The following is a 16,286-nucleotide window of genomic DNA, read 5'->3' as shown; positions in this document are numbered from 1 at the left end:
ATTTTGTCCACATCAATCCTCACTTTTTCTGTGACAAATTCAGTGATGCTCTAAAAATCTCTCTGTACCGTACTCTGATTTCTGTCTGATTTATTCTTTTTGCACTTCGAGTGAACAGTGAAACACTGTAAATGTACCTTTGTGTATGCATGATGACATGTCATTAAAACCCAAGTACAACCACTGAATAAACAACAATTTAAAATAGCACAAACACGTCTGAGTATAGTGTGTATTTATAGAGACTATTTTCCACAAGTCTACAGGCAAGAGATTATTCCCTACATCCAATTTCACAAATAAAAACCCACAACCTGCCTAAAACACACCATGATTTTCCCCTCTGCATGTACAACAAGCACTCTCGTCACGTCTTCACTTTTACAAGCCCATGAATAAATACGACTTTTCAAATCTTTCAAAAGCTAATCATGTACAATATACTGTGGCGGCATTCAACAGGAATTACTACACATCATTCTCCACTTCCCCACTCCAGGAAATTCAATTTCCTGTCCCTGATTACTCAAGCATGAAATCTGCATGCACTATTATGGCCATCTTGCATCATTTGCTGTTACCCACTTATATACTTTTGTGTTTGTTTATTAAGGGCACCTTGCATCATTCTTCTGTTACCCAATTATATACTTTTGTGTTTGTTTATGCAGTCGCAATCATGTCTGCATGATAACAAACCACAAACCATGGCCACAAGAAATCATTTCATTAAAAAAAAATTAAAAAAAGGAAAGAAGAAGAAGCAAAAAAAAAAAAAAAAAACACCTTTCAACATCTGTACATGTACTTGCCTGTGTAACTCTGACATAATTAAGATGCAGCTTTCGTGGGCCCACGACAGTACAGACATAAACACATCTGTACGGGTTAAATTGCACACCAAATCAACTTTGGTTGACAAGAACTGATTCTTTTTTTTCTACCATTCCCCTGACAAGCACACGTGGTGTGGATTGTTTCTACAAAGTACCAAGGTCTGGAACAAAATTAATTTGTCTCTCCCTTGGTCAAAAGTGCATTACAAAACTTGCACATACAACACTGGAAAAAGAAAGATAAATCTCCTCTTTAACTGTTACATGAGAGATGAATTAATTATCATCGACAATATCCTTAATCCATAACCAACAATGTGCTCTGTATTACTCCTACTTCGACAACTAACACCACCACCACTACTACTATTACTACTACTACTACTACTACTACTACTTCTACTACTTCTACTATGATTTTCATGTCTCAGTCAAGAAAATTATTCTGCACATCTAATATGATCAACATACAAATACTGTAGTAAGAAAGAAAGAGCGTGACATGACACGTGTTAGGCAGGAACAAAGAGAGTGGCTTTTTCCCCCATATCTCAAGGTCATATCCCTGACACAGCTCTGACTACCATACCACTTCCCTTGCATCTATGAAAAAACAACCCGAAACCAAAACAAAACAAAACAAAACCTGAAAAACAATATGTGACATTGTTTTTCCTAACAATAGTGTCATAGGTCACATCGATAACAGATGACTAACTCTCATGTCACACTTGTAAACTGTTACACTAACTCCAAACATCATACCATGACAGTTCTCTGGGAAGTAATTCTGCACACGCGATGAAACAATTGCTGCCAGGGTCCCATCATCAACAGTAAGTGTATGGACCCAGAACATCTCCTGCAGAAAGGGGCTCGTGGTTTTTGCTAATGCGAAAATCCAGCAGAAAGCAAATACTCTGTGCATTTGTTGTGCCCCTGGTTGTTCGTGAAGGACCAGTTCTTCACATCTGAATATTGTTCATCATTCACAATTACAATGGTAACTGAAAAACTTGCGTGATGCATCAGTTTGAACATTACAACATTTATTGTAGGTAGAAGCTTTGACTTCTGATCTTGCCTGTTTCCATGCTAAAGCAAACATTCACCCGGCACAACTTACTGAATGCGCAACTCAACCACCTTGAATACCCTACAATTTTATCACATAGTCAATCACTACCATATATTGCAGTGTAGCTTATCTCTGACCATGAATTTAAAAAAAAAAACCTGATGAACTTGAACAGAAACAATGAAAAATATATGTGCAAGTTCTTGTCAGATTTGCTCCTTGTCAACTGTAGACAGATCGTTTGGTGATGTATATGATGACAATAGTTACTCGTCAAGAAGAAATGGTTAATGATAATTGTTTGAGCAACTAATCTCACACAGGCTGCCCATAACCATACTACACTACACTATTTCTGCACCACATTACCTTGGCTATACTGCAGCTACATAGACAATACAAACTTGACGCAGAAGCTATGGCAGGGACATGTCATACAAACACGCCACCTGTTGTAAGACTGCATTGTCGTGAAAGTATCAGCTTCTTGACCAAGATTTAGATTTCACAATCAACAGAAACTCAAGAGATTACTACACTACTGCGCTACTGCAACGTCACGCCAATCTTGAAAGGAATGAATCACACATGGAAGAATAGTCGTACACATTTAAAAACAAACAAATTTGGCAAATTATTGCACTCAAGATAGTAAAAAAAGGCACTCCAAAACACATGTCACAGTCATAAAGTTTCTTTACAGTCAAATGCATTCGTGAAGATACTTGTACTTTAATAAAAACTTTGCGAAGTTGGTCACGTTTTGGTGAGATGACGGAATTCTGAAGAAGTTGCTCTGCCTATGGATCCAGAAGGGGCACACTAATATTTTAGAATAAAAACCACAAACCACACAAACGATGGCCATTGAAATATGTGCCTGCTAAGGAATACTGATTATGGAACACAAGAAAAAGAAAGAAAAAAAAAAACTACTTCAGCTGTCCATATAAGCAATACAAGAGTATTTCTTCAACACAGACAGAGTCAATTGAAAAAAAACCAACAACAATGTCTAGTGGTGGAGTTTTTTTCAAGGTGAACAATGTTTCTTTCTCATACAATTGTTTCTGTATGGCTGAATTTGACTCTCTGATGTGTCAACATTAAAAAACGATACCAGCTGGTTTAAATTCACTGCTTTGATTACATTCTTAAGCTGTGTACACAAGAGAGAAGTTATGTATGAATGTACATACAAGGTACGTATGTACCAGTGTGACTAGAATGTTTATTAAACTATGGGATCCTCAGCATATAGTATTGTAATATTACCTCAACTATCTTATTCAGACATGATCCTTACACAGCAGCTGTTTGATTCATTTTTCAACCCAATAATTCTGTGACAGTAGTAAGACGACAGACATCAATTTCGCTTCAAATTATCGCCATAGTTGCATGTTCAATCACCACTGTTTCAACTTAACTCCATGATTTGATAAAACAATATTGCATACAGTGTATAATCAAATCACTGTTTTTTGCTTTGGTCACATCATTTGCTGATATTTCACTTACACATGACTTCATTGAGCTGCAAGACATTAAAAGAACAATAAGTTATTCTGACACTTATGGGTGATACTCGTTTTCATCAGCACTGGGGACTGTCCCTATATGCTGCCATCTGTAGTCAAACATCGGACACATTCCTCTTCAAATAGAATACAGATTTACATTATAGCTACACCAACCACCACTCAAAGAGAAAGAGCAATATACATTGATCCATGATTGATTTGCTTTCAACCAATAACCTTCATAATTATTGGCAAAAATAAAAAAATGATAGAAGAAAACAAAAGAAGAAACAATTAAGTCTACTGACATACACTGTACATACGGAAGAAATGAAACAGGGAAAAAGAGGGAAATATGCTGTTCACCAGCTACAATATAGGTCAAAATTGATAGTTTTATGCCCTTCCACCTCTAGTCTGCCTTAAAGCAATTTTTAGAGCTTATGAGTTTTGTGCATTGATGATGCAGTCAATGCCGTCATATTTCTACTATCTTTTTATTTGTCCTGCTGTGTACTATAAAAGTGGATATTTTCGCGCGACTAATTCTGCGGTATCAAGACATCAACTACAGGAACATATGGCAAGCAAAAATATTCGCGTGCTTTTATTTTCACGCTAGTTTCTTATTGCGCGAAATGCGCGAAAATTTCAACACCGTGAAAATTTCTACTTTTACAGTATACAGAACTAACAAGGCTCAATAAATACTTTGACAAAACACTGACAGGCAAGCCGTATCAATGTACAATTCAATTTAAACAAATCCAATGTAAGTTCAAAGAACAGAAAACTCTGGAAATATATGAAAGGAATGTATGCTGTACACAGCACAGCTGCCACATAGTTAAAATTTCCCCAGTCACACATATGCTCTCTGTATATCCTGTATGTTCCCAACAGTCTTATTATTTGATTATGACAATCAAGTTCAGACAGCATTTATCACATCTTTATTCTCTTTCAAAGATACATGATTTCGTCTCCTGAGAGACACAAGGCGGTGGATAATCGGGGTGGAGAGAAAAAGAACCAGTACAGTGAGTTCTGACTGGCTCTTTACATGCCAAACTGTGAGTTTGGGCCACCCTGGGCCATCCAGGGCCACCCACGGCCACCTTGGGGTACCCTGGGGTAACAAGCATGGAGGGGTTGTAGCAGGCTAGAATGCATTCACAGTATTTTCCTAATTCACCATATCTTGATCGAACCACTATTAGTCTGCATCACCTATGAGATACCACCCACAAGTTTCAGCTTTAATCAAGGTAAACACAACTTGGTGTCGACACCAACCTGGTCAGCCTTTTTGATAGGAATACACACGTCTGTTGGAATGAATAGCACATGGCCTCGGGTAATGCAATAATTATCTACAGAACACTGGAGTGAAAGTGTAGATGTCAAGGTGTATAACTAATAATTGCAATAATATCACACATTTAAATAACCAAAGAGATAACCAAAGAATATTTTTGCTTGTTTTTGTACTTCTGAAAAGCAACAGAATGTTAATGGTGCATTTGACACTTTCAGTAAAACCTAACGATACTTGCACTCCTAATGACAAAATCACAGAAAAGTAATCAAGCTGGATAAAATTTTCATAAATTAACAATTCTCTGCTAAAATGGCAAGACTTTAAAAACATACTTTTTCTAACACACAAAGTCACAGTCAAATATTTGAGGCTGAAGTCTGTAGAAATACACATAATTACAACATCTGCAGATGTGATATCATAACATTTGATTTCACTTTTGTCATTGGCTTTTTCCTAATATTTACTTTGTCCAAGCTCAGGGTAAGCAAAAGTTATGTCAATTCCAAATGAAAAGGAAAAGTGTTACACAAAAATCTGTCACATATATTTAGCATTTGGACCATAGTGTCAATGAAAAAAGACCAAAAAAAAAAAACTAACAAAAAAAAAAAAACTTTACAGGTAGACTCTCAAATCACTAATACTTATCACAATTACTGTTTTGAGTACAGACCACATTGCCTTATTATTTTCTTCTAATGAAGTTAACTTTGTATGTACATAATTCCACAATTCCACAAATTGCACTTGTCATAATGAAGATGAAATCCAACAACACACTTTTGTGATAGTAAGCTGAAAAAGTGTAGGACTAACAATGAATATCAACAAATAATTCATTTCCTTTTAAATCCACTTTTTTACAATTTGTCCAATTCTGTCTACTCAGTTGCATTTGTATAATCAAAACAATACAGAAAGAGAACCATTTTTGTTTTAAATTTGTTGCTACACCAGATACACATATGATTGTAAAAGTATGAAATGTCTAAATGTTCCTCTCTAGTGTGAAAGGCCCCAATACCAGACAAACAAGAATAAAAATTGTTGTTTCAACAATGCTTTGTTATGCACATTTTTTTCACAGTCACAACTACAATTCTTTTTAAATCTCCTTGTGGAATTCATGCAAGTACTGAAATTGCCCAACGCGAAGAGAGCAGCGACGCAATGGAAGACACAAAACAAATACCAACGAAACATTTCACACCACCTTGGCGACACTCACACCGCAGGCCAGCAAAAAGGTCAAAGGTCAAAGAAGCAGCTGAAAAAAGAGAGAGGCTCATTTTACTGGCCACATCTGAGGAACAGAATCAGCTGGGCACCAGAGATTTGGGGAATACTTCAATCCCAACAAAGTCATCCACCATCTGTAGGAAAGATGAGAAAAAGAAAAAAAAAATTGAGAAAAGTATGTCCGGTGCAACTGAAGATTTTGTAGCATTATTGTTTGCTCATCATGCTATATCAGATCTATTAACCGAAAGCCAGGCATCCATTTTTTTTCTTCCTTTTTTTTGTGACAGTTTACATCCACAGACACATTGAAAGGCACAAATAGTGAGAGTTTAAGCCTTGATGCAAATACCAACTGAACTTGAAGAAAAACACAGCTTCAAACAAGTTCACATGTTAAAGTTTGAAGTGTTATTCAACATAGCTGATTTAAAATAATGCTTTTAATACAAACTAATTTTTGACTCGGGTATGGTTTTAGATGGCAGGACAGGACCTGCGACCCTATATCAAATTATTCATAAATTCAAGTAATATAACTGTTTTGATTATGATTTTTAAACTATTTATATTGGTAATGAGTCTCACAGCTTATGACTGCTAGCTATGCAGGCACATTTGCATCATTTCACAAGTCTCTCAATAAAATTGGTACAAACCTTTGCTTTGGCAGTTTTTTCATGAATTCAAAAGAAGGAAACAATATTCTTCACACAAAATTAATTCCACTTGTAATGATGATGCAATGGCATTGACTGAGTGGGTTATTGGATTGCCAATTGCACAGAAAATATCCTCTTACAGACTAAATCACGTCTATTGACCGATTCTGTGACGCGCTATGTGTATTTTTGGCATGGGCAGCGCCATTACTGCGGTGTATCATCCGACCCCCCCCCCCCCCTCCTCTCTCCCCACCCCTCTCACGCGCGCAGAATGAAAAACTGATGCATGGTTGTTTTAGCCAATGGGCATCTCGTACTGAGTGCGCGAATGCTTGCTTAGTGCGCGAACCTTTGTTACAAGTGCGCGATAAACATGTTGCCCGGGGGGTGGGGGAGAGCAGGGGGGGTCGGCTGAGACACCGCAATTTGAGCTCATGGCTGCGCCCAGTGCCATAAAATGTCTGCTGCCCTCAACGAACCCGAATCGGTCAATATGTGACCCTGCATCACAAAACCATCAATAAGTCTCAGATATGGATTTTTATTTACGATCATATTCTAAAAGAGTAGACTTTAAGCTTTAAAATGATGTATAACTCAACTCAAATGGACTCTTCTAACCTATCTTAATGTTGGGAAGAAAGCACACACTCTGGAAAAGTGTAAACTGAGAAAAGATGCTCTGAAGTACAGGGCTATTCAAGCACTAAATCTTTGCCAAGCCATGCTAACTGTGCGATGAATGGGACAAAACACAGGATGTAAACCACTGGAGCAACAACGATGATGGGATCATCAGATTAAGCTGAAATTGACCATGCTTTATTAACACATTCTAGCCATGATTAATGCCAACTTTCAAAGCAGGATCGTCATCCTGTCTAAAGTTATTAGAGCTGAAAGTGAAGAGTGTGTACAGCATTCAGAATTGAAAGAGGACTCTATAAGACTCCCCTTCTCACACTACTCTGCAAAAAAGTGCTCAAGAAAAACTGCTAAAAATGCAATTTCCTATTTGTTCTATGATCCCAAACTTTAGCACAATGTAGAAGAAGACTTGCTCTTTCAGAATACATGAAAAACTCAAGATTGGCTAGGATGACCCATTTCACCTATTTTCAGTCCTCACACAAAATCAATGCGTGCCACTTTTTGTTGGTTTTGTGATGCAAGTTCACATCAAAACTTTTTGCGTTTGGTTACACTCATCAAATCTGACCTCTTTCAGAGCCTCCTTGGTCACTTTTTGTCTGATGTAGGTGAATCCTGTTCCTTCCAGCTTACTACCGTCCAGCAGCATGTGTTTCTCATACAGGAGTTCCTGAGACATTGAATGGAGTGAAGAAAGAATGTGAACATTCCCTCAAAGAAACAATCATATTTCATTTGACCCACCCCTTTAACTCTATATGTGCCACGTTCGTACGTCTGACTCAGTAGACGGCGTGACAACTTCGCATATTCTGCTCAAACGCACAAACCTGCCAAAACAGATCGATAAATCGCCAGATGGCGATGTACAATGAAAGCGTTACTCGCGTTTCAGTTCGTCTCACATATATCTTACATTTTGCGTGGTGATGGACTAACAAGAGGTGTTCCTTACTGGATTTTTGTGTGATATCTAGGTTTCTGTCACTGTTTAGTGTGCAAAAGCCATGCCTTTACAGTAATCTAGCTACTAGTCACTTGAAGGAAAAACAATCATAAATTTGTCATACAATCTATACCAAAGCAAAGTTTGGCATTTGCTCAACAACTTCACTCACTATATGTCCAGCTAAACATAAATCTACAGGAGTAACATAGATTTGAAAAAAGCAGTATGTTTTCTCAAAGCATGACAACATTGGTGTCTAGGAATAATGTGGCACACAGGGGTTTCCACCATGGCACATAAAGAGTTAACCCACCCCCACCCCTACCCCACCCATCTAAACATTCTAGCTGGCTTTCAAGTGTTTGAATCTCATATTAACAATGTGCCTAGCTGACCGTATCTGTGAAGTAATCCTGCCTTGGCCAAACCAAATCAAAAGGGACAACTACTGTACATTCAGTCAAATGAGATAGATAATAGACCCACATAGTGAGTTCCTCAATTTTTTAAATTTTGCATATTGTGTACTTATCTATGATCTCTTGAGTTTATGACAATGTATAATTATCATAAGGTTATTCAATTATTGAACACTCTTTGCATCTTACATAGTTTTACGCACCTTATTTTCTGTTACCAAAAAAGTGATGTCTACATGCTTTTGTCGAAAAATGAAAACAAACTGAATTGAATTGAAATGAATTGAACTGAATTGAATTGAATTGAATACCTTTACATCTACAACCAAGGAGCCATCGAACTATGTGTTCTGCTACACTCATGATGTACATGATATCACTACAGCTACAAATACCTGATTGAAAAGATGCCCTTGCCTTGGTGAGTGGAAGGTGTCTAGTGATACTAAGCTCTGGTATGTCTGTATTCATTCTAAAAATATGTGCTGGCCTAACCACACTTGCTCACTCCATGATTTACACTAGAACAAATTGCAGCTAAAATAAACCATTTTGAGGCTCTTCTTTTAGGTTCTATTACATTAAGCTCCTGCAACAATTGCTCCCATGAAATACCTGCATGCTAATCCAAACATAAATTCTACCTGCAACCCTAACCCAAATTCTAATCCTCCCATCAAGACCGGAGTAATTGTTGGAGGAGCAAATGTAGTGTCACCCTTCCTTTTAAATAGCAATAGCTGACCATGGTCAGTCTTACCTGGTCAAGATATGGACTGAGAGGAGTGTGCTCTATGCCATCTTGTTTGCACGCCTCTGACCAGGGCACCGTGTGCTTGTCATTGGATATCTCCACAGTGTCTTTCATTTTCAGCTGCAAAGGGAAGAAGAAAATTAAAAGATTTTCTATATTTCAGAGTATACAAGAGAAAAAGCACACAACTTATTTTGCTTCCTGTTTGAGGCCAACTTTCTGTGTCAAAGTTCTTTGTATCTCACTTTAGTCTATGAGATAAACCAGAAAATGATTTGCGCAAATAGACCTCTTTCATGAATTTTACAACTCTGGGTAAAAGTCTTGAATCTTACACATTGTCCCATTATATAGAGCAAAATGGACTGAAAATCTGAAGAGAAATGACAATGAAGAAGACAAATTTGACACATGGAAGGATGCTGGTAAAATCATGCCATGGCATGAGCTCACCATGCCCATTCAGGTTGGATGAGTTAGAAATGTGCAATATTTTGATTTTCATCTCAACAACTGCCAGTCTTTTCAGACTGCTGGTTAACTGTGTTCTGTGATGATGATGGTTCATCTTACCCGGGCAAAGTTGGAGACCATTGTGCCAAAGTAGCAGTGTTGGATGTCAAAGATGCTACACACCAGCTCACTAATGGTACCTTGTGCTGTGGAACATGAAAAGAAATCATTAAAAGGGACTGTAGATAATGCTTGCTAATGCTGTTACAGTATATTCACAAATATAATCGGCAGCCAAAAAAGAAAAAGAAAAAAAAAGAATTTAATCTGTTTCATACAGGAAAAGGGTATCGCATCTTGGAGCCATTGGAATATAATATTATAATGATGATATACATGTATATATAATATTGAAATATCACAAGCATTGAAAGGAAATGACAGCTGTAAAATCCAGTATATCACATTGTTTTTCAAAACTCACAATAAATTCAGTTTCATAGCATTATTACTCTAATTTCAATTTCATTTTACACTGTATAGGCAGGAGAAGTTTTACAAAACATTGTTTAACCATAGGGAAGTGTGATCTATATTTTGATTTATGTTTCACTGATGATCAATGGTAGATATATATGTACCAAACATATTTTTGGAAAATTGGAACAGCATGCAAACAACGGATTTATGGCTTCCAGAGAAGCTCCACTCCATGTTTGGTTTACTTCAATAAGCAGAATAACATAAACAAATAAAACAGAAAAAAAAAACTTTAACAATTAAATGAAAGATAAAATAGTTATGATATTTCCAACTTTTATATATTTTCACAGAACAAGGATAATGGTGACAACTACATACACAAATAAGAAGGGCTGATATCATCATTTCACAAGTTATTTAACTTAAATATGTGCAAACCTTTGCTTTGGTAATTTTTTTTTAATGAATTCAAAAGAAGGAAATGACATCCTGCACACCAAATTCATTTTAGCTGTTATGATGAAGCCATGGTATCAACCGAGCAGGTTATTAGGTTGCAAACTGCACACAAAATAATGCTCTCTAGAGACTTTTGTTACAAATTGTTCAGCCTAGTTTTTGTGAAACATTCAGGTCTGTTCCTATGACCTTTGAGTCTTTCTTTTCTTTGTTTTCTCTGTCCTTTTCTAAATCAGCTCGAACATGACACTGAGTTTCCCCTTCGACGTTTGAAACTTACTCGAGTGAGATTTGTCGACCACATTATAGACCTCTCCACTTCCCTCGAGCTGTGACACATGCCAGATGGCTCGGCAGAGGTCGTCCACGTGGACCGTGCTCATGTTTAGGTCTGCACTCCACAGGAGCTGTAGGGAGGGGTACACATAAATAGCAGAGAGACATGTTGTAATACATTAAATATTTTCCTTCCCTTTGATAATCCAGAAAGGTGAAAGGTCAGCCTCCCTGATCAATCCGTCTAGTACACATTGATCACGTGTGCTGAGAATAATGGTCGAACAAGCCTAATACCGAAAGGATTCAAATTCAAACAGTAGAAGGAGCTAAGGTCGTCTCACGTAATAAAAGTTGGGACCCACCTTTTATTAAACTGCTTTGTTTTTGGATACTTTAGCCATTTCAAAACCAAACTTTATCAAGTAAACTTTGAATTCCCAATAGAATCTTATACTCTGTCATATTCCATATGGGGTTTTTCATTGTCTCACAGAAAAGTTTAATTTCTGAAGAGCCATCTCAACCACAATGATACTATCCCTTTATTCAATTAATAATTATGTTATCCGTCAAGCCTCTATTGGTTATTAAAGTTGACTTTACAATCGAGAGTACAGCCAAGCAAGAGAATGGTAGGTGTGCCATTATGGATTAGATTTGAAATAAGAGAATCATGACAAAAAAAAAAAAAAAATGGTACTCCTTGTCCCAACTACACTTTCAGTTAGGTGACGTAATGATGTTGTTGCCTAGAAACTCTTACATTGTAGCTTGTTTGTATATAAAAATATCATAAATATGAGGTCATATTTTTGGTTGCTAATGTAGACATCATAGTCATTTCACTATAACTACACAATCTTCTGAACCCAAGGATATGACTGTTGTTTGTTTGTTTTTGTGGGGGGGTTTTTCACTTCATCTACTGGTAGATATTTAGTAAGATTTGCATGCTGGTAAATGGGAGAAGTTGGGCAGTTATGACATCATCACCTAATCTGATTTGGATGCCTGACTGTGACTACTCGTACTTCCTCATTCTATGTCTGATTTTAGTGAAATTTGTACCATTCTTTGTCTGAATGTACTCCATTTATTCACGCTGATATAAACCTCAGGAAATGCAGCTGAGGTAATGGATTTGTTGTTGTTGTTGTTGAAGTTGTCGTTGTTGTTAATGTTATTGTTGTTGTTATAGTTGTTAATGATGTTGTTGTTGCTGCTGTTGCTGCTGTAAGTACCACATACCAGGTCAACGGAGACAACAGATACTGTATTAACAATGCAACAAACAAAGCCTGTGGTAAGTCAACTCATGAGCTCACAAGACCAGTTTTAGCACTTTACATAAAGTCTGTTTCCTTCCTCTATTTGATCTGTAAGTGGTGCTTGGTAATTTCAAACTAATACACTGGTTCACATCTCAGTTTTATATGTACAGTCAAACACAAAACTTCTATCAAATTAATAACTACCTATCTATTCAGATTATTGCTACAGGGATATCTGTGATATGCCACTTTCATCTCTTATTAGCATACTTTCACTTTCATTTTACTTTTGTGTTCTTCTTCTTTGTCAGGATAATGAGTAGATTGAATTTATTCCTCCTCTTTCCCGCTTCCCTTCTAGTTTCCATTCAAGTATTACCTGATATACTGCACACACCACAAGTTTTACATGCATAATGTTTCCTGCACTGGAAATTGTAAGACAAGTCTGTCAGTACTTGAATCTCTTTGAAAACCACAGTTACAAAATGAAAAAAAAAAACTAAACAAAAGTAAAATCCCTTTCAAAGGAGCAAAGTTAGTGATTTCTGACCTTGGGAGACATTATACATTGCAATTGTGTAATATGTTGCCATTTCACCCACATCAGTCAATTCACAAAGTAAAAAATAAAAAACACACCACACACCATGAAATGTGACTTGCATACAGTAAACTGTCCCTCTATAGTATATGTATGTGTCCATGCATTTTCTGTCCCAATCTACAAATGTTTTCAGTAATCTTCTGTCAATTCTTGATGCCCATTTTAATTTCTTCCCTTCTATCAATTCTTGTCACATTGTTAAAACTGTTGAAACTTGCATTTTGTAAGCATACCCCACCCAACCTCTGTAGCTCTAAATATTCATCAGTATCATATCGCGCAAAACAGAATTAACATTAGGAAACAGTTGATATGCATGTGCAGCACCCAAACTGAAATTAATCTCCACTACAAATGAGAAACACATCATCTCAAATCAAAAAAGAGAAGTTTACCCCTTCAATTAGATATTAACAGTGTACTATGGCAAGTACATTACAAGCTCTTGCAGTGCAGTAGAGTATATCTGTACAGGTTCTGTGCTTTAGAAATTTATGGGTATTATTGTATCATTATTATGATTATTCTCTTGATATCCAACATGACGTCTTAGTCAGCCACCAATTTCCTCCAATAGGAGCTGACATGAATAAGATCACATTTACTCGTCCTGACAGTGATCAAGCTAAAAATCTCATGAAAGAGTTGTTGAAATAATTTTTAATACCTCCATTTTCTCTCCCAGCTGTCTGTAGACTGCACCAATTATTAGTCTTGGAGCTAAAGAAAGAGGAAAGAATAAAATCAAATATATTAATTCATTTACTTAACACAAAACTTTGGTATCTGAAGATTTTTTTTTAATGTATCTACATTGAAAAATAAAGAAACAAAGGATTACGCCTTACTACACTGATGACAAATTTCATCCTTAAACCAGGTAAATCAAAATAGAGTTTCAAGAACAAGAACAAAATTACAGTGTCAAATAATTTGGTATGTTATCAACATTCGGGCACAAAAAGGTTAAAACAAAACAAACAAACAAAAGAAAACTCAAAGGTAAAACCAGTCCTTGTCCAAAATAAAGGACTGACTGAAATAACAACTAGTTGGTATATGTATACATGCACACAAACCTGTTTATGACCCCCCCAAAAAAACACAAAAAACAAAAATCTGCTGTAATCAAGACATTAACACATATCTTGCCAAAACATTACTAGTGACAGGTGTGTAATCGTTTTCACACATACACACACACACACAATATAAAAAAAGAAATTATAATATTTCCAGGTTAGCGTGCCTGGTCAGTGACGGGGCATTAATCTGCACATTACTTGAATATGAGACTGTTCTGAAGCAAATAATTTTCACACAACAGTAGATACATAATGTACTCTTAAATGAATCCCACAAGGACTGGAACAATCATCCCTCAGCATTCCCACTGATTCCCACTGATCGGTTACTAGCCATCCCCTTTAAGGCGAATATTTGTTCCACGAGGACATGATAACATGGCACAAGAGTACAAGATCATACAAAGTTTTGATTGGATTCAAAAGCTATGAAATTATGACAGATACAAGTGTATCTATGAATAGTTGAAGAGGTCCTTCAACAAGCTTCATAGTGAGTTGTCTCTGGATACACAACTTTAATGTTGCTTGTAAATTGCTCCCTCATTCTACAATCTGTGGATAAAATGTGACTACTTTACACATTTCCTTAAAGTACTGGGTGTCATATCACTACACATCATCTCAGAGGGGAAGTTGTTCCCTTTACACACATTTACACAAACCTCCTATTTTGACCATAAACACAGAATGCCACCAGTGACATCACAGAGATGAGATCCAAATTGTCACTCTGAGATTCTAAAAGACCTCAATGTGAGACAATTCACTGACTTTCAAATGACAATCAATGTCACATGACTTGTCTGACTTTGACCCCGTTTACAGTGCGAGGCTCGGCCGCGGCTCGGCCCAGCCCCGCTTCAGTGTAAATGTGCAAAAGGCCAAATGCGGGGCCAAAATTGGCCTCGCATTTGGCCTCGCTCTGGAGGTGGTCTCGGCCGCGGCTTGGCCGTGGCCGAGCCCGGCCTTTTCTCAGTGTAAACGCAAACTGGGCCAAATGGGCAGCCAATTTTAGTCTGGCTTCTAAACCCTCTGCCCGTACTATTTCGCTATTCAGGATATTAACTCCCTCAACGTCGAAAGCTAGTATAGTTTAAGGTGGTTTTGTCCTGCAAAGGATTTTTCCTTCGGCAAAGGCCTTTGCCCGAACAGCGACTTCGTCGCCACGGAATCCAGTTGGCAAAGGGTCTGAAAACCAGACTATACCAAATTACGGTTGTTTGCAAGCAGAGCGCCACTATGACAAAATATTGAAAGGTTTGAATTAAAAGCGCGGCCGAGCCCAGCAGTGTAAACGGACAAAATTGCGAGGCTCGGCCGCGCAATTGAGGCCGGGCTGTAAACAGGGTCTTAGCCTGAGTGTTCTCTTGACTATTTAGGACAACCTCACACTAGAAGAGAGCCTTTAAAGAAAAAAAATATCATTATTATTATTTCTTGAGGAATTTCACTGAAAACTTACTTAGTCCATATTTGTCTCCAAGCCCATACACAGTAGCTGGTCTGAGGATGCAGTAATTCAACCTGAAAAGAAAGAGAATTATTTGAACTTATTATTCACAACACTTACTTCAAACATATCTTGCAGTCAGAGGCATGAAATTGCACACATGAATTCAAGACCAATATTTGTATTAAACTAGCATAGACATTTCTGATCCATATGACATTCTGCACATGTGGACTTTAATAGCATCATGGAAACTTTCCTGCATTTTGTACTTTGTAATTAAAGCATGTATGTAAAAATTGTCAGACAAATATTTCAAGATATTTTGTTCACTCTAAATTCATGCCATCTGCTAATACCAATCACATGTTGGTGTGCCACAATTTCACATTGCACTCATCAGTGAAAAAAAAAAATGATCAGTTTACATAGCTTCAGGGGGTACATGATTTAGCACTGTTTATACTGTGCCTTTCACTTGGTTACTATGGATATTTAGATATTATCAAAAATAGACTAACATTACCTTTATCAAGTCTTCCTGAAATTTGGCCTTAATGGTAGAAGGAATGACCCACTTACTGCTGTCAGCAAAATAACAGAATATTTCCCAATGGCGACAAAAAGTTTTCATTGCTAGTAAATGCAAGTTCAATTTTGGACCTGACTGGACAATGTTATGTCAACAGGTATTGTCCGGACGTAAAAGCACAATGCTAATACTTGAAGAGGCTACCCTGGTTTAATGAGATATATTG

At 37.1% G+C, this 16,286-nt stretch overlaps 1 protein-coding gene across 1 annotated transcript in view; it reads right to left on the bottom strand.

The window, feature by feature from the left end:
* Positions 1 to 5,928: 5,928 nt before the first annotated feature.
* The window catches only part of LOC140237947 (dTDP-4-dehydro-6-deoxy-D-allose reductase-like), a 47,903-nt gene continuing 37,545 nt past the window's right edge, over positions 5,929 to 16,286 (bottom strand). Inside the window, exons 8-14 of the mRNA XM_072317876.1 lie at positions 15,541 to 15,602; positions 13,658 to 13,710; positions 11,114 to 11,240; positions 10,012 to 10,097; positions 9,445 to 9,558; positions 7,885 to 7,986; positions 5,929 to 6,134 (exon numbers count right to left, since the gene is read on the bottom strand). Of these exons, the coding sequence (XP_072173977.1) occupies positions 6,078 to 6,134; positions 7,885 to 7,986; positions 9,445 to 9,558; positions 10,012 to 10,097; positions 11,114 to 11,240; positions 13,658 to 13,710; positions 15,541 to 15,602 (601 nt within the window). The 3' untranslated portion in view covers positions 5,929 to 6,077. The remainder of the gene's footprint in view (positions 6,135 to 7,884; positions 7,987 to 9,444; positions 9,559 to 10,011; positions 10,098 to 11,113; positions 11,241 to 13,657; positions 13,711 to 15,540; positions 15,603 to 16,286) is intronic.

The sequence above is a fragment of the Diadema setosum genome, chromosome 14 (assembly GCF_964275005.1).
Source record: "Diadema setosum chromosome 14, eeDiaSeto1, whole genome shotgun sequence".
Lineage (NCBI taxonomy): Eukaryota > Metazoa > Echinodermata > Echinoidea > Diadematoida > Diadematidae > Diadema > Diadema setosum.
This window is presented reverse-complemented; position numbering and strand designations above follow the sequence as displayed.